This window comes from Myodes glareolus, chromosome 18, assembly GCF_982192425.1.
Source record: "Myodes glareolus chromosome 18, mMyoGla1.1, whole genome shotgun sequence".
Classification (NCBI taxonomy): domain Eukaryota; kingdom Metazoa; phylum Chordata; class Mammalia; order Rodentia; family Cricetidae; genus Myodes; species Myodes glareolus.
Window position 1 is genome coordinate 45,448,133 of NC_142043.1, and position 26,167 is coordinate 45,474,299.

A 26,167-nucleotide genomic window follows, 5' to 3' on the forward strand; every position below is an offset into this window, starting at 1 on the left:
TTTTCTAAAATATTACATTTATGAATTTGTATTAAATATTATTCAAAACTAGTAAATACACTGGTATGGTCATTCTATGTTTATAATTGCCAAAGTACTATAAATAGATATATTACAGTGACCAAGACTTTCAATTTTAAAATAAAACTTTTTAAAATTTATTTATTTATTTATTTATTTATTTATTTGAAACAGGCTTCATTGTGTTCACAGATTGACATCAAACTTGAAATCTTCTGGTTTTAACCTCCCAAGGAGCAAGGTAGGACTAGAGGTTTGCCATACCCAGTTTATTTTACATTTTAATAAGTTTAAAATTTTTCTCAGTGTTTTACATTTATTTAAAATTATTATCATCTGGAAATTGTGGTATATTCCTATAATACCAGTACTCCAGAGGTAGAGACAAGAGTATCATAATTTCCAAACGTGCTAGGCTATACAGCAAGACCATTTCATAAAATCAAAATCAACACTCCCCCAAATTCAATTAAAATATTTAAAAAAATTCTCTGAAGCTAGTGACAGTACAGGTAATATATTTCTGCCATTATATTAAGGCATATTATTAACTGCCATTATATTAAAGCTATATGGAGTGGTACAGGCTGCTCAAACTCAGGGAAGTTAAGCAGGAAGAACTGAGTTCCAGGCTGGCCTGGGCTACAAAGCAAAGCAGAATCTCAAAACTTCAAAACAAAATAAAACAAAAAACAAGTAAAAAGTCGATGATCTTACTTGCTTACTATAATGCCAGATTAAGTGGATTTACTCTTTAAAGTTGGCTTACTAGTTCTTTTGGAAAACAGTTTGGCAATACCGTGATGAGAAAACATATAAATATTTTCAGGATGGTACACTGTGCCCTGCCCAACACAGTAGTTCATTCACATATCAAGCTTAGGCACTGCTTTAGATTTCAGTTCTTATCAAGGACAGGGACGGAGTTGCACAGAGCATGCAAGAACAACACATCCATTTTCTGTCATCATTTATCTATTTACCTTGTACAATACCCCAAGGGTACTGGCGAGCTTTAACCATCTTATTTCCAACTTGTATCTCATCCATACTTCCGACAACAGCAAACGGCAAATGTCCCTGGGAAGGAATCAAACATCAATCTCATTACCTTACACCACAATATCAGTGACTAAAATATCAGTGATGAAAATAGTAGAGAACAATTAAACAGCGATTCTACTTGGGATATGTACTAATTATCCTACAAGTTAATTTTGGACACTACAAAGAAAATTATTTAATGCGCATTTTCATATGCAAAGCACAATGTTATTTGGAATTTTAAAAAGAAGAAAAGGAGAAGCAGAAGGAAAATTTTGATACATGTAATACTACCATCAACATTTCCCCCCAAAAAAAGATGTTTTAGAAACTATGCACATTATATAATATGCAAAATAATACTGTATCTACACTTAGTATATCACATGTACTATTAATATAAAATGATGCTAGGGACAAGAGCTATAGAAAGCAAAAGGAACAAGAGATTACTGAGAACAGAGGTATAATCCAAGCTGAGCTGGGAACATGGGGGTTAGATCCAAGGGTAGGAAGGTCTAGCATAGGGCCTTCCAGTAACATGCACAGCTCAGCCGGGGGCTAGGAGTATATGAGTCTCTCTAATGCTGAGGCCTGAAATATGGGGGAAGATTCATGCACAAAGAAATAAAGTTTAATATTTAACAACTGAATGAAGTTTTCTTAACTGTCTGATAAATTACTAATGAGCATGTGAATAAAATTAAATATAAAGGCAGTTTAATATCCAGGAATCAAAATCACCTCATTTACATTATCAGGATTTTAGAGATTTAGTTTAGGGTTTCTAATTTTCATGACTATAATGGCTAATCTTCACTGTCAACATGACTATATTTAGAACCACCTGTGTGTGTCTCAGAAAGGTTTAACTGAGCATGGAGACCCATTCCGAACATGGGCAGCACCACCCATGGGCTGGGTATCCATAATAATAGAAGGAGACCAGACTAGTGTTTCCTGACAGCAGATGCACTGTGAACAGCTGCCGTCCACGCCTGCTGCCAGGACCCCTATAGCGTGACAGATTGCAATCTCAAACTTCAAGAAAAAAAGAAAGTTAAGTTGCTTTGTCAGAACTTTTGTCACAGAAAAGTATCCAATACAGTAGCATATGATAAATAGAGAAGGAAAGGGGAGAAATGACAGTTACAGAACGTTACTGTTAGGCATTTAGTTAGGAGCGCATCCATTAATCCTCAGTCAGTTTGTATGAAGACTACTAACCACATTTTACAGACAAGTCTCCAGATGTTACTGTCACAAAAAGCATCAACCTCAAACTTACAATCCTTCAAAATACAACAAAGCATTTAAGAAATGTGAAACACCAAGAAAAATAATGAGTTATTTTAGGTACATTAAATTTCGCAAGCATTTCATTTGTACAGGAGACACTAGAAGGGAGGACGGGGGTCAACATCAGCTTCAGGAGTTCTTCTTAAAAACTCAGATTCTAAAGCATCCAAGGGAGGTTGCACGGTCCTTTTGTGTTTTTAAAACAGGAACCGTTCCGAGGTAATTAAATATGGTTCAACAAAGGTAAACCCAAGTCTTACAATAAATTACTTTACTCAGGTGAAAGTAAGAAAAAGGAAAGCATTCATAAAGCACTCAGTATCTGTTTTTCAACAACAGCAAACATTTATTCTACTGGGCTTTTTGACTGATGTCTTTTTGGGGAACACAAGGTAAAATATATCCCATGGGTCTCCCTTTGTTTATGGGTGGCACATTCCAAGAACCCAGCAGATGTCTGAAAGTATGCCCTGTGCACAGCCCATAGATAGTATGTTTTCTTCTACTCAGATGCCTATGGACATTTATAAATTAGGTACCATAGATATTAATAACTTATGGCCAAGTGGGACAATAAACACTTAAAACATAACAATACATGACTGTGTCTCTTTAAAAATACTATTGTATTAGAATCACCATTGTTTTGATGACATTAGTTGTACAATGCCTATGGTAAGATTTTATCATGCTATACAAGTTGACACACAATTGAAAACTAGCAATTTATTTCTGCAATTTTTCATTTTCACAATAAAAACCAAAGCCTCAGAAAGCAAAGCCTCAGATAAGTAGGGCTATTGTGTGAACAATGTTACTCAGAACTCAGTTTTCCTTTCTACAAACAGAACAAATGTATACTCAATGGGGAGCTCACATTCATTGCACCATTGATCTTGGCAGTAGTGTCGTCATCTGTTGGGAACTGATATATCTGAACACCATTGATGACCAATTCACTCATGAGCTTCATCTTAAACTTCTGTAATTCACTTTTAGAAATTGTATCTGCCTTGGCAATTAATGGTATAATGTTCACCTATTAAGAAAAAAGATCCACAATCTCATCATGGAAGGTTTGTTTTTAATCCCACAGTCACAGCTTTTCCATACAAAACCAGTCTCTGACACTAACTTTCTCTGACCAGGAGTTGGCAAAGTATAATCCAAGTTGCTGCCTGCCTTTATAAATCAAGCAAACTGAAACACCACCACATTTATTTGTTTATTCTGCTTTCCTGCTACAACAGCGGAAGGAGTTGCCATAAGGAACGCAGGAAGCTGACACATTTTACTACCTGCCTTTTATAAAAAAGTGTAGATTTTCCTAACCACAACAATTACTAGTTTCCACTCTCTTTAATGTGCATATGTAATATTCTTATACACCCATTCCTATTGATGCTAGGTTACAATCATTTTTTAAAAGGCTCTTGTAAAATTAAATTTGCATTTGTATTTAGGTTTGGAATCTCATTATCTTCTCTCCCACTCAAAGTCTTTTTCAACTCCACACAAGGTAAGTAGAACATAATAAACTATAAGCAAAAAATCACCTGTTTAATTCACTCACTTTTATTTCTTTGTAATCTGAGCATTACAGTTATTGGGTAACTGATCCCCAAGAACACTAAGAGAACAGGTGACGCTTCTCTTTCTGCCTCTTCTTTCATCCTTTATTTACCTCTGTCAAGGCCTAGTCATCAGATGCCTACCAGCTTCAGAGTTTGTTCCCAACACTTGAATAAAACAGAAGAGGGTGCCAGTCTTCACATGCATGGCCACTGCTGACGAACTTTTACTGTCACCAGAAACCACTTCCTCGCCAAGTGACAGGTGCTGTGTAGGATGCGGGACTCTCGGGAGGTCAGGGGCTGGACTGCTGAGAAAGCGCTCACAGTCGCTTCTGAAAATTCACTAACACAGCTTACTAACACAAACTGCTCCTGGCAGAGCTGTGGTGGCTGCTTGGCCAGTACAAGAACATTCTAAATAAGACTTTTTGGCTATTAATAAAAAGTTAACAGAATGAGTAACACAGTTGCTTACTATGTACAAAGGTAACTATACTGCAATATATCTCATATATCTTCATAGGAGTCTTAATGTGAGCTCACTATCCTTACAAAGCCTGGCTAGTTCACTCAGTGCTGCAACAAGCTGGTAAGTGGCCAAGCTATTCATTATTTAATTTTATAAATGTATAGAGTGTTAAGGGCAGAGCCTCACACATGTCAGGAAAGTACATATCAATGAAATGTGACATTATTATTTTTACCTTTCTTAAATAAAATACTAGTATTAGGTTGGTTTTGATTTGGTTTTGAGACAAGATCTCACTCTATTGTCAGGCTGGCTTCAAACTCCTGTCTAAAGCAATTCTCCTGCATCAGCCTCCCTAAGCAGCTGGGATTGCAGGTATACCACCACATCCTAGCTTCTACTGCCTGTCTCACAATAGAATGTTATATTAGGTAGTTCAGCAGGCCATGGCTACAACCTTCTTATATAAAATACAAAAAAAGAGGTTGCTTAATTTTATAAGAAAGTTTACACTTTGAAATTAAAATAAAAAAAGTGCCAGGTGGTAGTGGTGCACGCCTTTAATCCCACCACTTGGGAGGCAGAGGCGGGCAGATCTCTGTGAGTTTGAGGCCAGCCTGATCTACAGAGTGAGTTCCAGGGCTACAAAGCTTCACAGAGAAGCCCTATCTTGGAAAAACCAAAAAAAGAAAGAGAGAGAGAGAGAGAGAGAGAGAGAGGGAGGGAGGGAGGGAGGGAGGGAGGGAGGAAGGAAGGAAGGAAGGAAGGAAGGAAGGAAGGAAGGAAGGAAGGAAGGAAGAAAGAAAGAAAGAAAGAAAGAATTTATTTAAAATCATCAAACCTGGAGATTAGGTAGTTTGTGCTTATACACTATAATAAAACAATTCTCTGTGTGACATACAATTATATTCTGGCAACTGAGAAGAAAGGTAAAGCAGCGTGTTTACATGCCTATATATTATATATACTGAATGCATAATTGAACAGGGGCTCTATCCATTATCTCATTAGCTCTTACAAGGTAATGATAATAGCTGTCCTTTCCTGGGAATGTCTTCTTGCTAAGCTCTTTATTTTTACAGATTAATTAATTTTCACATCTATACTTCAAGGCAGGGCTTAACCTGCTTTGTATATTAGGGAGTGAGGAAACTGAGGCACAGAGCACTAAAGGTACTTGCCACAGATGAAATAGCTAATAAGGGCCAATTATTTAAAATCACCCCCACTGATAGCAAATTCTATGACCTTTATAATACTGTATCATAGTGATCTTTTATATAACACAGAATTTCACTTTTGATTTTATTCCTTTAAAAGCACAGATTTGTATATGAACAGATTTCCTTTGGATTAGGGAAGAAACTAGACTTTTTCAACTTTTAAATAAACATAAAAGTCTTCCACGAATTAATTATGGAACTGTTTTTATAACCTCCTAAATTTATAAATAGTTACTTGCTTCAAAAATTCAGGAACAAATTTTCTTGGTATGTTCCAAATAAAAACATATTTCACCAAGATGAAATATTATGCTTTATAATCTTTGTCAAAGAAGTTATTCCTTTCACTATGTCTGAAATAAAATTATGTCAAAGAAATTCTACATGAAAATTTAGAGAACAATTATAACAAATGCAATCACTAAAAAGAGAACTTGTTTAGTCTTTGTATCTTATTTTCCAGATTGAATTTCCCCAGGGGGAAAAAAATGTTTTAAAGACATACAGAATAAAAGCTACAAAGCATGTGCTTATTATAATAAAAATACTTTAATATTTCAAGTATACTAAAATTCGAGAAGTTGGTTGCTTCCCTAATCCACCTTGCTGTCCAGGCTCTTCATGGTTAAGAGGTCAAGTGTCCTTAGAGAATGGCCTGTTGGAGCAATGAAGTAGAGGCACACGTGGATACGAGAGTCATGGTAGTTAAAAAGAGCGCGCTTGATCTTCAGTTCTTCTTGGAGATAGGCCTCAAATTGATCATCTATGTAATCAACTATTGGTTGGTAGCTGAAAAATATAAGCATTTAAATATTTAGTGCACACACCCATGCTATTTTAGTAAGGAACCTGTATAATTTCCAAGTCTGAGGTCTGTATCTTCCAGTAAAATCAGTTAATATCTATACCAACCAAACAGGTAACTACAGTACTAACACATGATACGTATAATATACACACATGAAGGTAATTCTGCCAAAACATTAGGATAATCTAGCTCAGTAGTTCTCAACCTTCCTGATGCTGAAATCCTTTAATACAGTTCCCTAGTGCTGTGATGACCCTCAACTATAAATTTATTTCATTGCTACTTTATAAGTGTAATTTTACTACTGTTATGAATTGTAATGTAGATATTTGATATGCATGATATATGAAAGTGGTCAGGACCCACAGGTTGAGAACCACTGATCTAGTTAAAAATCATATTAAATTCATAAAGATTCATTTCTACATCCGTTCACATACTAGGTCCAGTTCTTTTAAGACTTTTACAACTGCCCCAAGCAGTTAAGAGCTTAGCATACAATTAAAATAACACATGGCATGTTGTTTAATTGGCTGAGAAAAGTAAAAGATATCAATTAAAATATGCAAGTCAAGGTGACTGACTTCCTGTTTTCAGTACGTCTATAAGGCATGAAAAAGCTTAGCCCACAAAAGAGGAAAGGCCAGTATCAGCTGAAAATATCTAACTGGTAATGTTGGCATGGTATTATTTTCAGTGAATTAGAAGCAGGTCAATTATATCTTGGGCTCCATTTCTAGCCCAGATAACTCTCACATTCCCTCTAGCTGTTTCAGTCTATTATTCATCTTTTGAAATACAAATCAAATCAGTGTACTCAAAAAACAGTATACTTAATCTCAGCTTATGAGTTTGTCAACTTTCTACTTCATGTTGATATGATAAAACGTTTATGCAATGTTTTTGTATGTGTTCACGTGTGCAGGTCCCTATGTATGGAACCAGAGGACATGAGTCAAATGCCTTGTTTATTGAAAAGGGCATCTCATTGGTGTGGGGCTTGCAGATTGTGTAAGACAAGCTGACCAGCAGGCCCCAAAAATCCTCAGTCTCCAACTCTCCAGCCCTGAGATTACAAACATGTGTCACTGTGCCCACTTTTTAAAAAATTAATATGGGTTATGGAGAGTAGACTCAGGTCATACTTCAGGACTTTACTGACTGAGCTATCTCCCCAACCCTTCTACCTTTCTGCTGTTAACTGACTGCACTGAATAATCCAGACCAATAAATAAAACAATAGCAAGTCAAGCATTATGAAGATTTACAGAATAAAAGCTACCATAGAAACACCTATCTATCATGAAGCTATTTTAATAGTTCAAAAACAGTTTCTTTCCTAATACGCCTTGCTGCCTGGGCTCTGGACACTCCATGGACATCCTTGTAATTGTACAGAAGAGCAATGGAAGTAACCTTATAAAACGTAGATAGAACTGAATTATTTTATGATTGTCTGGTAATTCTAGTCCTTGGAGACCAGAACCTAAAACACAGAATAGTGTATTCTCCCACTATAGACAGCAAACAGTTGGGGAGAAAAGCCAGCATCTTCATAATTCTGTTTTCTCTAAGAATTAGCATACTACCTTCAACATTATAAGAACTAAGTTCATCATCAGAATGATTACTAACAACACCAAAAAAGGTTCCTTAGAATACTGGTCTAAATATGACTCAGTAATATTCCCTTTCAAAAAAACCTAAATAGTAAAAATCTTTAAGTACATATTTTACATAAAAATTTCAAAGAAGCATTTGCTAATTACTTATTACACGGTCTCAGTAATGACTTATTACACGGTCTAAATAACCAGAAATATTCATGCAGATGACTGTCTTAAGGTTTTTCAAAAAATGAAACATAGATACTGTTGGATAAATAAACAGAATTTTTTCTATAGTAATTTATCCTGTTTCTAATTCAGGTAAATAAAAAACCATTTCAGTGAGAAGACAGTGACTTAATATTTAACTCACATCCTTAAAAAAATACCAAATAACTCAACAGGTGTTAAGAAATCAAGGCCAAAACTGAAGGAAAAAAAGGAAAACTAGAGAGTTAAGCAGACATAAACTGACATCCCCAGAAAAAGCCACATTCTACAGGCTACATGACTAATTAGCTGAAATGTTAAAGTTCCAGAATCCAATTATTTTTAGACTCCCTAAAGAGCTATTTACTACTTGCCTGTCTTGTCTGTCTGCCCTACCATCCTCAAGACAGTCAGGTCAAGTCAAGGGTATGAAGGTCAAGAATGACATCAGAGCAGCGGAGGCCTTCAACTGACTTCGCTCATTTAACCGAAACCAACTTAACTGATATTCCCACCAGAGCACCTGAAAAGTATTTTCATTTGTGACTTTCATCTGTTCCTACAAAAACTTCAAACGATCGGCCACATGGGAATATGTTATCTTGGACAAACTGAATCTGCGTTTCAGGACCAAAATCATTCACCTTTGGCTCCAAAAGAAACTACCGACTATTCACTCAGAGGTGAGAACTGTTTTTGCAACAGTGGTTTTGGGTACTTGATATTGCCAACGCACGATCCATATTTGCTGGAGGAGTCACCTGGATCAGGTGTCATGCCCCTTGTGCCAACTACCTGGGACTGCCTCCTTCAATGTGTGTTCTTTCTAGGGCTCAGACTTCGCTCGGTTTGGTCAACCGCCCACTGTTCTGAGCTCGGTGTTAGGACGCCATTTATTTCGATATCTTTCAAGCTGTTTCAGAGCATTTGGCTTATTTGTTTGTTTGCAGAATGTTCAGCTTATCTGACACAGGCAATCTGTTCTTCTTGCATTCCTCTATGATTTAATTCAAGAAAAGAGGAAATATTTGGAGGAAAACAATCATTTGGTAATCCAGTTGGCTTTATGCTTGGTAATTTGTGTTGACCTTGCAAGTATTTGAGGAAAAATGAGAAAACTTAAGTAAAAATAAACATTTAATATTGTATACTGTTTGGGATTTTCCTCACACACTAAATTCAAGTCCTAGGCAAAGGGTCACGAATGGAAAGCTTGCTGTAACTGAAAACCTAAAGCATCTAAAGGCAGAAAACAAGATAAAATTGGTGGCCCAAAAATCAGTTACATTTTAGAAACTATCTACATTAAAAGAGATGAGAAAGGACTAAATGCAGGTCATGTAATGAATGTGAGCTATGAAAGAGGATACAGCTGGGTGGTGGAGGCCAGACTGGTCTGCAGAGCGAGTTGCAGGACAGGCTCCAAAGCTACAGAGAAACTCAGTCTCGAAAAAACAAAAATAAAGTTTAAAAAAAAAGAGGCTATAAAGCTAATTGTTTCTCTTGTTCTGACAAGCATTTTTGTTTGAGTGGTCGATGGGTGAATAAGATATATTTGATACTAAAGCATACATTTTAAAGTGGAGCTCCACAGCTGCCGTTCCAAATGCCTACTCACACTATGTAGAAGGTCACTAGGTTGTATAGACTTTCAGTCTAGTTAATTTTGGTGTGTAATTTTTCATTGATTAGCAACTATTTTAATAATAAACTTATATTTCAAAGAAAGAACATTGTCACAGTTTGCTTTCTGTTGCTATGAATTACACCATGGCCAACAGCAACCTGGGGAAAGGTTTCTTTCATCTTATACTTCCATGTCATAGACCATCATGCAGAGAAGCCAAGGCAGGGACTCAAGGCAGGAACTGAAGCAGAGACCAAGAAGGAATGCTGTTTATTGGATTTGCTTCCTCGGGCTTGCTCAGTCAGCTTTCTTTTGTAATTCAGACCCACCTAATTAGGAATGGCACTGCCCACAATGGACAAAGCTTTCCCACATCAATTATTAATCAATAAAATACTCCTACAGACATGCTCACAGGCCAATCTGATGACAGCAATTCCTCAGTTGAGGTTCCCCTTCCCAAAAGGTGTATCAATTTGATTAACAAAAAAGTAAACAAAAACATGAATTTATAAGAAAAGTTTAGAGACTGCATCAGAACTAAAAATAAATTCTGAGAAACCTAACTATGCCCAACCCATTCTTATATATCCTTATACCATGATTCCTCTCTTCCTTTATCTTCAAGCAAAGTAAAATTCATTATCAAAAGAAAAGATTGTATGGCTTATTTAAGGCTTATTTGGCCTCACCTGCATAAAATTTGATTCTTGGTAAAGAAGGGAGGTGTGAACTCAGGTTCCCAGCAAACACAATATCTGTGCTACATTCTATAACGTTGAATGACTGTAGCTTCTGTGACTATTATTAGTAGGGATGCTATAGTTAGATTAAAATTATCTTGGGGTACCATATACTCCCTATATAGTTCCACATCTGTGTGTGACCCAAAATCCTCTATTAGGCAAATCCTTTTAAAATGTATAAAGACATCCCTAGCCACTAGCAAACCAAAAGGAAGAAGATTACTGGATGGTTCTGAAGCTTGTGACAGTTTTGCTGACTTGCTGTAACCTGCTACCTAATATTTCCCCCCAACGTATTTGGAAAGTATCTTGATTCATGTCTTTCTCTCTTCTGTTGCTGTATAAATGCTACCAAACCTCTATCATACTGGAACATGGTATCTGTGGTAACCCCAATCTATCGTCCAGTCACTCAGATTCAGCTCCAGAATAAATGATCTTTTACTTACTACCTTTGCCGTAAGGTGTTTTCCTGCTTGTTTATTGTTGTTGTTGTTTTGCACTAACACAGAAAATTAAAACAGGATGCAACAAATTATTGCTCAAGGACTATATCAACTTAAACGCCTGTTCTTATAAATACATATTTCACTGAGGCACAGCCATATTCATCTGCTTATGTACCCATTCTACCTTCATATCAAAATGGCAGAGCAAAGCAGTTCATAAAAAGATACATTCCACAAAGCTTGAAATATTTACTCTTTACCCTTTATAGAAAAAGATTACAAAGTTCTGTACTAAAAGTGTCAATTCTAATTTTAGAATTAAGATCAATTGAGATGATTTATAAATCCAGCTCTTTGGCTTTACTTCTGAACTCAAGGGGCATGAAGAAGAAATCAAATCCCACACTAGTGGGATTCCAATGAAAGACTCCCTCCCCACATTGAGATGTGATCTAAAAGCCTATACTGTAAGGGTGAGGCTGAACCAGAAATAAACCTACAACTATCCCTTTCTTCCCAAAGACAAACAGCGGTGTTTATTGCTTTCTAAATAAAAGGAAAAGTAAAATGGCAAATTGTTGGGAGCTTCAGACCCTTTCATGTAATATAAGAAGCCTCTTTACTTCTGGAACCTCAAGGCATGAAATGGGTTCAGTGATCTCTCAAGAACTAGTAGCAAAGAAAAGTTAACACAAGCAAACCCAAGTCTTTCTATCCAATGATATGCAAAGAGGAATAACCATAAATGAAAATTTTCAAAAAATTACTAAAAGTACACAATATAATCCAATGAAATTTATTCAAGAGATCAAGTGCTTTGGCTTTAAGGTCATTTAAAAAAACTTACATACAAATCAGTTCTAAGTTGATGTATGTAATCATTAATAATATTTAAATCATTTAAATTGAGGTGTCCTGTGCAGTTTGCTGACTTTTGTCTGGAGAGTCCACAAGAAACATTTCCTGATAGGATGAAAGACCTCACCCTAACCTGGATTACACAGACTCTGTTCATACAAAATGACTCTAGAAAACAACTTGTAATAATGAAACTATTCTAAAAGTAAAATGAATGAAAGTTTACAGCAATATATTCTTCACTTTCTTATAGTTCAAAATCATTATAGAATATACAATTAACCTCTACAACACTACTAGGAAAAATGGACAAAAATGACATAAGATAAAACATAAGCTAGAATTTCATTATTAAAAACTGTGATACAGATTCATCTAAGATCAGCAGTTCTCAAACTGTGGGTTGCGACCCCTTTTGGAGGGTTGCATATCAGATATTTACATTACAATTCGTAACAATAGCAAAATTAGTTATAAAATAGTAACTAAATTATTTTGTGGTTGGGGTCACCATAACATGAAGAACTGTATTAAAGGGTCACAGAATTAGGAAGTTTGAGAAGCACTGATCTAGAGGTTCTCACTGGAGAACATTTCTATAGGGCTAATAAGCTTATGGGGGTTGCATATTATCTTGTTTTTTTCATATTGCTAGTGTTTTTGCAATGGGACCTGGACATCTGGAGTTAGTTCACTGGTCACGTGTATGAGATAAATTTCTAACCCATGTATGTTGACTAGGGATTTAGTCCTGTTTTCACTGTCTCTCAAACATGGTTGACTTTAGATGGTGTAGGAAGAACCTATAGGTCAATCCACTAGACTTCTTAGTAGAGAGGCTGGTGTGACACTGATTCAGTGGTTACTTGGGGGCTCACTGGGGTCTTAGTAGTAATGTGAGGCTGTTTAAGTAAGGCCCCAGGATAGGGAAAGAAGAGATGGGCCAGTCCTTCGGGAAGGTTCTGGGGCTGATGGGGCAGGGATTAGAGCTAATGGATTTATTAACAGAGTTGTGGTGTGGGTTACTGCGGCAAGGTTGGGGAGTAAAGGGATGCACCAGGAAAGTCCATAAGTGTAGCTCATTTCTGGACCTGAGTTGGAAGAAAGGTAATGTGGGATGGGAGGGTAGGGGAATTTACCAAAATTGCCTGCCATGTGGCTTCTGTCTGGCTCTAAACCTAGGTAGACTGACTGTCTGACTGGATTTACGGCCTGCTTAACTATAGGGAACTCATGCCTGCTACTGCAAACCTAGCCAAGAACCCAAATAAGACATATATTACACAACTCAAGGTCTGCTAAGAACCAGAGAGCCAGGAGAACTAAGGCAAATACTGTCTTCTGGATAGGACAGAGATGCTGGACCTATGTCCCTCAACAGCTATGGTTGCCAGGAGAACTAAGGCAAATACTGTCTTCTGGATAGGACAGGGATGCTGGACCTATGACCCTCAACAGCTATGGCTGCCAGGAGAACTGAGGCAAATACTGTCTTCCGGATAGGACAGAGATGCTGGACCTATGTCCCTCAACAGCTATGGTTGCCAGGAGAACTGAGGCAAATATTGTCTTCTGGATAGGACAGAGATGCTGGACCTATGACCCTCGACAGCTATGGTTGCCCACACAGGCCACAGCAGTCAACATTCTAGTGTAACAAGAAAAGGCTCATAAAGCCTCAGCTCTAGCTGAACTACAGACCCGAAGGTAAACTAGATTACCTATGCCATGCCACGTCAAATATACGTGTGTGTGCATGCATTATAGACATACATTTTACATGTATGTACATATCTATATATAACATGTGTGTGAATGTGTGTATGATATATATACATATATATTATAGACATAATTTTGATGTGAGACAGGCAAAGGACAAGTTGGAGGTGGGGAAAGAGGAGTGAATATAGCCGGACTGCACAGTACCCATGTATGAGAGTCTAAATAAGTTTCCTATAATGCTTAATAATGTAACTGGCTGTTTTGGTGGGAATTGAACAGGGAAAAAAATTAATTCATAAATAATATATAACTACTGTATATGTTTGCCCTTATATGTCTTATACATCTTTTTCTCAACAAGGTAAGTCTAAAAATTAGTAAAAATATTCACTGACTATACACTAAATCACATAGTATTTCTATAAAATATATGTTTTAATGCTGTGATTTAATTATTCTAAAGAAATATGACAATTCGGTAGAAAAATACCATCTTGTCAATAACAACAAAACATTGAACAATTGGTAAAGAAAGAAAAGAAAAAACTCCATCTGGGAATCAAAATCGTGTATTATCTCAGCAGAAAATAAAACTGCAGCTTAAGAGGAAGAAGACAAAGTTTCCACCCTGAAATAAAGCTTGTCTTATACAAGAAAGGAAACAGACAAACAGAAAACCCCACATACCTCTCTTCTTTATTGATCTGGTCACCGAATCCCACTGTATTCACAACGGTCAGTTTCAAGCGAACATTACTTTCCTGGAGTTCGTACGTCTGAGCTCTCAGTCTAACGCACGGACAAAAGTGGGAGGACTCAAGCTCTTCAAAATTAGTATTGAAGAGTGTGTTAATCAGTGTGGACTTTCCAATTCCAGTCTCCCCTGAAAGAAACAGAGCACATGTTCACAAGTGCAGAGTCACTGGGAACAATCACACATCTAAACTCTAGCAGGGCAGCAAGGCTGAAGCTGGTCTAAACCACTAGGGAACAATGACTGCACATGCAATCTTACTCTGACCTCTCAAGAGAGCACTAAAAATTAAAAAAAAAAAGTTTGAAACTAAGCAAAACAAAACTAGTACAATTTAAACAACTCATAAAATCCACAGAGCTGTTAATCTTAGACACAAGCACCATCCTGCTTATACAAAGAAGGAAGTGAGCATAAGAATATGAATTCTGAAAAACTGGAGGAGTTACTGGCACTCACCCACACAGAGAATGTTGAAACAGAAGCCTTGCTGAATGGATCTATCGACCAGCTGATCAGGTAAACTTTCAAAGCCAACATGGCCACACATAGTCAAGGAACGGGGATGTTCTTTTTTCTGAAGAAAAACCAAACAAGTAACTTTGATTTTATTATTTTTTATATTTGGTATTTGATTTAATTAATGTACAATATAGGCACACTTGAAAGAAAATATAATTTAACAAAGCAACTGAAGATTTCACGACTTCTACTTCTCACTGAAAAGCGGCGGGGCAAATTTGAGAAAACGGAAACCAGTGCTGAGCCTCCCAAAACACTCATTTCTCATTCCTTTTATGTGACAAAAGTCTAGCACAAATTTTGACATTAAAACATATAACCTCCAATTCCAAGAAAACATCCAAGTAAACTATGCATATTCACTGACAAAAATGAAGAATTTATGTCATCACTTGTGGGAATAAAAGACATTATTAGATTAACCCCAGTCCCATCCAGACCAGGTACCAGCAATGGCCTCCTATACCAAGCCATCTAATGATATATACTGATAAGTTAATTCTGGGGAACCCAGGTTTCCTGAACTTTGGTTGATGGTTTACTCTGATCCTATTTGTTGAATGCTTTTTTTGTCTGCTTTCTTATCATTTGTTTAAGGTATTCACTTTGTTTCCTTTGAAAGCTGGTTTCTCACTCTTCAGTTTGTTTTTGTTTGTGTTTGCTCTCAAACTTCTGAAAATGCCCCCAGGTGCTTTAGTTTTTCCTGAGCAACTTTTTTTCTATTTTAAATAAACTCCAACTTGTCTTCATGCTGACTCATCCTGAAATTCAGCTCAAAGCCAAGGATTTAGTTTTACTTGAGATAAGGTCCTAAAATATCAAGGGAACTCAGACTACTGAGAGTGACTGGAGTTTGCTCCACCTCTGTTACTAACAGTGGGGCAGATAGAAGTGCGGGGACAGCAGGACGCACAGAAAGGAAATAAGCCAGGTGAGATCTTCGCAATGCCCCCACAAAAGCAGCCTGAACAGTCAGGAACTGGCACCCACATATATCATTCTATCTCCACCAGACCAAGATTTGCAGTAGTTCTGAGCACACTGAACTACTGTCACCAAGGAGATGCAAGTCCCTCCTGGACATGAGTGTTCTGGGAACAGCAAGCTGGAGAGAGACTGAGCAGGTTGTGGAAGACCACGGACTGGATATATTATACACAGAGAAGACTGGAGCAGCTCTGGCTGTATAGCTTGCCAAGGAAGTATAGCATGACAGTATAGCATACTTTGAATCAGAAATTCTCCATGATGGCATGGAACAGCTAGTCCAAATATAGGAGAGCAGCAACATGGGAGCAAGAGAGGTGTGGGGAACCTGGTAAAGACTCACCAATGGATGCAAATAATCTTAGGCAAAAAACTATGGACCATAAGAAAAAACTAACAACTCCCCCACACACACACACACAAAGAATAAAACCTCTGGAATCAGGCAAGAAGAGAAAAGCCTATGAAAAGTTAAACAAAAGCACCAGTGTGACTTCCACACCTCCTCAGTCTTGGACTCAAAAACAGTGAATGCTGAGTACAATAATATTCAACACAGCAGAGAAAATGTTCTTACTAGCATGTGGATGGTCTCAAACTGAGAAACTCCTCCATAAAACTGAGTCCTAACATAAGAAAAAGGTGGAGGGAAGCAGCAAGCCTAAAGACCAGAGCCTGATACCAGAACCCACATGGTAGGAAGACAGAACTGAGTCCCAGATCTCTCTAGAGCATGCGCTCTCTCTCTCTCTCTCTCTCTCTCTCTCTCTCTCTCTCTCTCTCTCTCTCTCTCTCTCACACACACACACACACACACACACACACACTCACTCACACACACACACACACACACACACACGTCTTAAACAGAAGCATCACCATCAGTGAATAATATCCAATTCCTTTTCATTTCAGAGCCTAGCAGCCTTCACTCTACTCACTTATGAATTGGCAAAATCAATAGCAAAAAAAATAGTTACATTCCCTAAAGAAATCTACAGATTCACTGCAGTTCCATCAAAAATCCAATGATATTCTTCACAAAATTAGAACAAAAATCATAAAATTCATTTGAAGCATAAAAGACTCCAAATAGTCAAAGTGATCCTAAGTTACAAGTATCACAGAGCTTGTCTCAAATTATACTACATAAAAACAGTAAGAGAAACTGTACAATACTGAACAAACACAGACAGGCAGAACAACAGAACAGAACAGAGAACCTAGACATGAGAGAACACAGTTATAGTCACTTAATTTTTTGTTTGTTTGCTTTGTTTTGTTGTTCAAGAAAGGGTTTCTCTCTAGCTTTGGAGTCTTGTCCAGGAACTCGTTCTGTAGACCACACTGGCCTCAAACTCACAGAGGTCCACTCTGTCTCCCCAGTGCTGGGATTAACAGCAAACAGTCACCTAATTTTATATAAGTATCAGAAACACATTTTCCTTTTAATAAAAGACAGACAGCCTCTTCTACAAATGATACTAGGAAAACTGGATAGCTCCATGTAGACAAGGGAAGCAAGACCATCTCTCTCGCCCTGCACAAAACCCTACTCAAAATGGACAAAGACCTTAAAGAAAAGCCTGAAACTTTGAAGCTGTGAAAGAAAACTGCAGGAGATTACTTCGAGCAATAGGCACAGGCAATGACTTTCTGAGAAGGATCCAAACAGCATAGAAAATAACCCAAGAATTGACAGGGATTATATGAAATTTAAAAATTTGGGCAAAGCAAAGGAAACAGCTACTAGAGAAAAGAGACAGGACATAAAACTGGGGGGAGGGGAGATTCTGCCCTCTACAAATCAGTCATGGTATCTGGAATGGCTTGAATGAGAAATGACCCTATAGACTCAGGTATTTACTTGAGTACTTGATTCCTGGCTGGAGGAGCTCTGGGGTTGGTTTAGGTGATGCAGCCTTGGGAGAGGAAGTATGTCACTGGAGGTGGGCTCTGAGAGTATACAGCCACACCCTAATCCCAGTTTAGTTCTCTTGGTGCTTGCACTTGAGGAGCTGAGCTCTCAGCTTCCTGTTCAGCCATAATGCCTGCCTCCTGGAGGTGGACTCTTTTTCCTCTGGAACCATAAGCCAAATACACCCTTCTTTCTATAAGTTGTCTTGGCCATGTTGTTAGATTAATAAGTATTAATAAGTATATTATTAATTATTACTACCTAGAATATATGTAAATGTAAAAAACATTAAATATGAGTTTTTAACTTATCAAATGCTATAAAACTGTGTTTATGACAAGGAATTAAATTTTTTTTAATCTTCCCACCTTGTAAAACTTTAAAGCAAATGTTTTAGCACACACACCCAAATACAGCAAAACCTTTTTATACTAAGGTTCTGCTATTTTGTGGGATTAAAGTGGCTGACTTCTTTCCCTGTCATTTTCTGTGTGTCCATTCCTTTAAGACTAGCCATCATGAAAGACTCAGTTACCACTACCCGCATTAGGATAAAAAGTCAAGTGTACTTTCTGTTCCCCTGGATTTATTCTGCTGAGGCAAGCAGGGCACACTCTCGACCAAGAGTAAACAGAGACACTTTGATTAGAGTAGTAGTCTTTGTGATCCCCAAACTTACTTCTAACATAAAGAACTACAAAAATGAAAAAAATAAAATAAAATACAAAATATAAAAAATCTTTTAAATCAATAAACAGGCTCAGGAACTGAACAGACGGTTCTCAAAAAGAATATATATAAACAGGCAATAAATACTTCCAGAAATTCAAACTAAACTGCTTTCAGATTCTGTCTCAATCCAGTCAGAAAGGCTGTCATCAAAAAATAAAAAAAAATAAAAATTCCAGTAATGACTTGGGGAATGAAGAACCCTCACATTGCTGCTGGGACACAACAGTATGTAAATTAACATGGAATTTCCTCCAAAACACAACAGCTATGTGACCCGACTACATCACTCTTGCACTATCTACACAAAGGACTCTAGTCAACAAAGCACCGAGATAATGCATGCCCATACCTATTCCTTTACCTATTCCTGTAATAGGCAGGAAAATGAACCAGGCTAGGCATCCATTAATAGATGGACGAATAAAGAAGTGTTAAATAGACACAGACACATATTGTAACAACGCATTATGATAAAAATATTTCCTACATTCTAAGACTGGAACTTTTGCTGAGTTAATAATATACCTTGAGGTCATTTAAGCCTTAAAACTGCTTTCCAAATGAGTACTCAGCCTGTTCGCTTAATCTGCTTTTAAGAGAACAGCGCAGCAATCAACTTTACTTTCCTTGGATTCCCCGTGTAATCAACTTTTACAACCTAAACTAAGCATAGCTGTAATCTTAAATTATGTGCCCTTCCACACCCCAACCCAGAACAAAGCATGTGTATCATTTTATGAAATCAGCAAATAGAGAAGATGAAAGCAATCTTCTACAGTGAATAGCCACCATAAATGCTCAACACAACATTCAGATACAGATACTGATTGATGTCATAACACTGTTTGTTAAATGGGTAGGTTGAAGCCAGTGACGTCATCCCTTGTAAGATAGATTTCTGTAAAGTAGTCCACTCCTGCCCCATGTGATGCTTTCTGTACAGCTCAATAAACCAGCACAGAAGAAACTGATTCTCTGTTAGAAGGATGAAGATATTGGGAACATAAAGTGGAGAATTCAAATCTGGCCTCAATGTGGATTAAATGAATCCAAGGGAAAATGCTCTTATTTCTTTACTTAATGTGACAATGATGCGATACTGATGACTCATTAATTAACTCAAAGTTACTAATGCAATTAACCCATGCAATGTAAGTGGGATTTTATTCAGACATAAAGAAATATGAAATACTTCCAGGAAAATGGATGGAACAGAAAATCAGTAAATAAGCTAAACTCAGAAAAATACCATATTTTCTCTTTATTAATCTAAGGAGGGGTGTGTGTGTGTGTGTGTGTGTGTGTTTAACTAGAAAAGGATGACCATGAGACAGAAGGAAGAAATCTTGATGTAAGGTGCAGGAATAATGGGCAATGGAATACATGTGGGAGGATCAGAGGGGGAGAGAATCAGCAGGAAGGGGCAGGGTGATGGGAGAGTGCAGTGGGCAGGGCAATGAATAAGAATGAAGTATATTGACACATATGCATGAAATTGTCAATGAAACCATTACTTTGTACGACGACTTGAAAATTTTAAAAGGAAAAATATTGTAACTTTCTTGTGCAACATATTCAACATATAGACTAATGCTTTTTTTTTTTTTTTTTTTTGCTGAAGCATGTATGGGCAGCTCGTATATGGCAGTTCTGTTGAACTTGCCCCTATTGGACTTCATGGTCTAAGTTGATGGGGACAATTGATCAGGCCTCTTCCTTAATGCATTAATATACACATACACAAATTGTAAGCTCTCACTTGCAAGGAAAGGCAAGAACACTATTATTATTTAGAAGTCATTATAGGAATACAAAGAAATTAACTAGCTTGTTTTAAGAAATACTCTAATAAGCCAAAGCAGTGCTCAGAATTAGGTACATCCCACTATAGCATGACAGGAAAAAAACAAAGTTATGAATGTTTCTGTACCAGCATAGCTGGGAAGGCAGGGATAGTTACACGGAAACAAGTTGTTTAGTCAACCTATTAAAATGTGTGTGTGTGTGTGTGTGTGTGTGTGTACAGAAGATCTACTATATATGCCACACTATACTAATCCAGGAAACCATTTTCTTATGCAGTCCTTACAAGAAAGCTGAGCTCTGCATATTACTATTCCTGAAGTTTCTATAGAAGAAACGGGCTCAGAAAGGCTAACAGGTATGATCTGAATAAGGAGGTTACTACCCCAATTTGTAAACCAAATCTAAGCATACAATTCCTAATAGTTGAAAAAGGGAAAGCAACAAGCTGTGCCGACTCAGTAACACTTCTATATGACTTCTGAGTACAGCACAAGACATACAATGAAAATAACTGCTTTCTTTAATATTAAGGAGTTTGGATTATAGATCAGATGGCAGAGGCAGAGTACATGCATAGCATGAACGCGGCCCTGAATTCTATTCTTCACATTACAAAAGATACTACCATTAACACAGATGTATAACACAGCTTCCATACCTAATGTATAGGAAATACCTCAAAAGAGGAGATGGAAAGACTGTAGGAGCCAGCGGACCTGGATACTCACTTCGAGATAGGGTCTTCTATACAAGACAGGGAAACTTAGATCCATGAAATCTCAACAATCTGGTTGTCTAAATAAAACCAGTATAGCGACACTATCACTTGACATGCCGGTGTGAACAGGAAAAATCTCACAAGGCCCTATACCTACATGAAGAGCTACAGGCATTAATTGTCACTGAGAGTGAATCAGTCTTCCTCAGAGAAGAGCCCCCAATGGGTTATCTAATCCTAAGCAGTAAACCCTAAACACATATACATAAGAACAACAGTAAATTGGATTCAGCAGGTTGTACTTATATATAATTCTATATACAAAAATAAACACATACAGATACATAATTAAAGAAGATGTCATGAATCTGAGAGAAAGTAGGGTAGAGGGCATGGAAGAGTTGGAGGGGGAGAGGCAGGAAAAAATGATATAAATAACAGTACTGTTATATAAAATTGTCAAAGATAATAATAATAACAACAACAAAGGAGTATTACAAAAGCAGCTGATTCTTCCACTCCTGATTTCTTAGCATCAAAGGTCTCTTCCTGTGAGGCTACCAGTCTCATGAATCCCTCTAGGGGAGATGTACAAATCTAAGTACATGTGTGTGCTGGACTCCTTTGTGTATCTAGCAATAGCAGCCAATTGTTCTGCACTGTGCTGTTTGATGCTGTTGCTTTCTGGGTCTCCTCAAGAGATTGTTTAATGGCTTCTTGGGACCCTAGTCTATTTGGATGCACACCTTCCTAGGCCTGGATGGGGGGGGAGGGAGGCCTTGGACTTTCCACGGGGCAGGGTATCCTGCCCTCTCTTAAGGAGGGGGAGGGAGGAAAGGAGTGGGGGAGCAGGAGGGGAATGGGAGGAGGGGAGGAAGTATAAATTTTTGAATGGAAAAATAAAAAAAAGAGGGACCTTCTGCTACATCTAAGTAAATTTTACTAACTCAACTACGTACTAAACTACTTGTCACAAAATCTAATCACAATTCATTGCTGATTAAAAGCTGAAAGCCACTTTCTTGCTAACACTTTTTTCTTAAAAAAGAAAAGCTTAAGTGGCGTTGTTCTGTAGCACAGTTCAGAGAATGTGGGGGCGGCACTCACAGAGGATACACATGCTCAGGTGCGACACTCATCACTGAGTATCCTACTGGTTTTTCCATATTATCTAATATAACATAGGGACAAATATTTTCTTCGGCACAAAATGAGAGAACATTTCAGATTTTTTAAGCCTGGCACTCAAATATCCCAAATCTGGTACTTTTAATCTCAGACATACCTGAGCAGCCCAAGACCAACAAATAAATCTTTTATTTCTCACGGGTTTACTTTCTCCAGATACAAAGTTCTGCCTCCCTGTTGGAGGGCAAGGCTCCCACTGACATGATTTATATTACTGTTTAACCCCTCCAGGGCCCAAGTCCAGAGCTTACGGGTAAGCTTTGGGTAAGCTCCACCACCCTTTTGTTAGTCGTCTCTAGTTCTTGGGAATCTCTTCCAATTCTGTTAAAAATCTGCCTCTCTAATCCACTCCAGCTCCTAATGAGTTTCTTCTCCATAAAGCAGACTACAGATGTTTGAATACACTCCTTCCCCGTCATCCTTTGATGATATAATAGGCTAATATCAGGGAAGCCAGGTATCGCTAACTCACAGTATGACAAAGTAATTTCCAGAACATTTAAATTCTGTAGGTAATGCATAAAGAAAATGGAGAAAATTCAGATGCATTTTGTTAATTCTGGCACGTAAAAAGGCAAAACTTGTTTTGGAAACTCAACGGGATATAAAAATATTGATTTTCTTGGGTCCCTTTCAATTCGAACTATGAGTTCAAGCAAAGCATCATGAAAGTATGATGTGGTGAAAATGAAAAATGAGTCACAGAAACCGCATGTAGAGGCATGATGAATTAATAAAGAGAGACACCCTAAAACTGTATTTTGTTGTTGTGGGAATTAAATCGGATTTACTTGGGCCCTGTTCCATGCAGGCCAAATGATAGAAAAACTAGGCATTGAGAAGTTGCTGGTTTTACCAAGGCCAGGGAAAGAAAATGAAAGAGAAGCCAGAGAAGGGTAAGGAAGAAGAAATAATTATTCACAGAAACATCTTAAAATGGACCTTACTGGAGCAGGGAGAGGAAGTGACACCAAGGAAACAGAAGAAAGTCTACCAATAACATGCTTTTCATTTACTCCCCAAATGAACTAATTATTAATAAAAAGCCATATATTTTAAAGAAAGTGTAACTTCACCAGGCAATGTGGATCAAAGCTAAGTCAGTCAATATTCTTGGAATTTACATTTTAGTACAGTTGAGACATATGCCTATAATAGGATGAGCGCTGCAGTGTCAGAGAAAGAACTATGGAAGAAAAAGCTCCTCCCCACCCAGCCGGCAAGTAAAGTACAGAGGGTAGAAGAAGTGACAAAACTGTAAACATAAATGGTATGGCAACAAAGTTGTGAAAGAACTGTCACTCAGGCCTAAGGAATCCCCACGCAAGTGCAAGGACGACCGCAGAGGAGGTGAAGCTGAAGAGGAGGCTGTGGGTCCCATCAGTGCTACAGAAATTTGACAAGTGCTTCCGTGAGTCGTAAACTAAGGTCACTGGGTGGATGTTATGATAAACAGAAAAGAAAATAGGTTATGAACCTGGATAGGTTTGGTGCAATTAGGGGAGGAACATATCCCAAGAGCCTAGGCAGGTGAATAAAACTACAGTCCAGTGACGCAGAACCATACACACCTTTTCTATCTTAATTAAGCATGTATTATGACTATAACTTCTGCAGTTTGTAATAAAATTAATACATTTCATTTTTTCTCACAATTTCATAAATAAAATTTTTTCTTCCCATATTTATCTTTACAATCTTAGCATATGATTTGATGTTCTTCCCGTATTAAGTGTAGAAGAGTCTACTTTTTCACTTAAAGGAAGCACTTTATAGCATCTCCTTGGCATACCCAAACATGTCACTATGTTTTATTTTACTTTTATGTGTAGTGGTGTGCTGTCTGCATGTACATCTGTGCAATCACGTGTCTACCTGGTACCCACTGGGATTAGAAGAGGGCACTGGAGACACTGGAACTGGAGTTACAGGTGCTTGTGAGCCATGGATGTGCTCAGAAAGGAACCTAGGCCCTCTGAAAGAGAAACCATGATATCAGTCACTGGCATCTCTCCAGGACCAGAATTACAACTTTTGCACTTTGGGATTAGTAAGTAAATAAGAGTTGCTTGTCTACAACCAATACTTTGACAGTCGATGTAATAACACAAAGATCTATTAAGTATCACATGGGTAATGAATTAGCACTGGGCTACGTTTCACTCAGGAGTCACAGATCATCTAACAAAAACCCAGCACCAGGCATATGAAGCACTCCTTTGAGTTGTTGGTCAGAGTTGTCAAGAGACTCCCCCAAAATTACAGGCTTTTGTCTATTGTCCTTGGTTGCTCCCCAAAGGTGAATGGTAAGTTCCTACTGTTGAAGACAGCATGCACTTCTAACACAGGCCTAGGATACCTGAGCTAGATCTGACATGAAAGTCTCCTCCCTGAGGACTAACTTTCATGGTACCAGAAAGCACAATGCAAGAATTCGAAAGAGATAAGCAACCGAAAGTCCTATCCAATTATGATGCTAACAACCACAACAATGACCAGCATGATAACTCTAATGGTACAGTAGTGGTATGCATACCTTGGCAGTAACCAACAGCTCTCTAATTGGATTTAAGACCGCACAACAAGATGGAAATCATTCCTAGTACTGGAAACCTGGTCATTTACCCAGGAACAGTGAAGTTATGGATCTTGAATGATCTTAGAGAACCTACAATCACCACTTGTCTAAATCAACATAAACCCTAACAACATTCTAAATATTTGTCCTTATACACACAGATAAATGGAGTCCTCACCCCTTATCAAGGAAACTTCTCTTTGTAACAGATGAAGACTAGGACAGAAAATCACAACCAATCAAAACGCAGAGTTGTGGAGCCCAGACCCAACTGATAAATCTCCCACAAAACTCCTACACTTAAGGTTCAGGGATCACTGTGGGCAAGGGGACAGAAAGATTGAGACGGAGGAAGAGGGAGTTTGCTATAAGATTGTGTCTCCTAGAAATGTAGAAAGCTATGCCCATCAAGTCTCACCCAACATGACTGTTTAAACCTAAGATGAACAAGGATGATACCAATAAACATGCTAACATAAAAAAACATGAGCAAGAAAAGCTCCAGAGGCCTCAACCTTGCACAAAGAACTACAAACTACAGCAAGTGAGGAACGCTGAGAGCGAGAGAAATGTCTTCTTCCCCAGGAAGAGCACACCAATTGGTTATCTAATACCAAATGGTCAGCCCTGGAAACATATATGAGGAACATTATACAGAGTAGGGAATATATTTTATGTATATGTGTGTATGTATGCAGTATATATGTATGTACATGTATATACACATATATGTGTATACATGCATGTGAGTATATATAACAACAACTAAAGAAAAAAGAGAATTTAAAAGGAGCAATGTGAGTGGGTATATAGAAGGGTTTGGAAGGAAAAAAAAGGGAGAAATGACGCAATTATAATCTCAAAAAAATAAAGAATAGCTTTGAAATGATTCTTGCATAGAAGAAACATGAATTTACTTTTGTTTTAAAAAGTTTAGTATGGAAGTAGATCAAAGCACAGCAAGTAGAAACAATCCTTGATCAGCCCTAAATATATATACATATGGGCAATACTAATTGGGTTCTATAGGTAGGTGTGTGTGTGTGTGTGTGTATGTGTGTGTATGTGTATGTGTGTGTGTACAATAAAGATCATTAACTTGAGAGGAGGTTGTGGGAGGGATGGCACTAGAGTTGGAACAGGAAAATGGAGGGGTAAACATGATATACAGTATATTCTCATATGCTGATAATATAACATTCTCAACCAATTGTATTTTTATAAAAGAGAAAAGAAAACAGCCTATAGGATCTGTAACAGAAGATCCCAACTGAAATAATTAATGATCAACTGAAAGAAAGCCA

At 37.6% G+C, this 26,167-nt stretch overlaps 1 protein-coding gene across 4 annotated transcripts in view; it reads right to left on the reverse strand.

The window, feature by feature from the left end:
- The window catches only part of Septin10 (septin 10), a 71,179-nt gene that overhangs the window by 40,526 nt on the left and 4,486 nt on the right, over positions 1–26,167 (reverse strand). For all 4 annotated transcript variants that reach the window (XM_085679663.2, XM_048451751.3, XM_048451752.3 and 1 more), the window contains exons 2-6: positions 14,874–14,991; positions 14,348–14,543; positions 6,233–6,419; positions 3,242–3,403; positions 1,005–1,101 (exon numbers count right to left, since the gene is read on the reverse strand). In XM_085679663.2, coding sequence (XP_085535789.1) covers positions 1,005–1,101; positions 3,242–3,403; positions 6,233–6,419; positions 14,348–14,543; positions 14,874–14,991 — 760 coding nt within the window. The remainder of the gene's footprint in view (positions 1–1,004; positions 1,102–3,241; positions 3,404–6,232; positions 6,420–14,347; positions 14,544–14,873; positions 14,992–26,167) is intronic.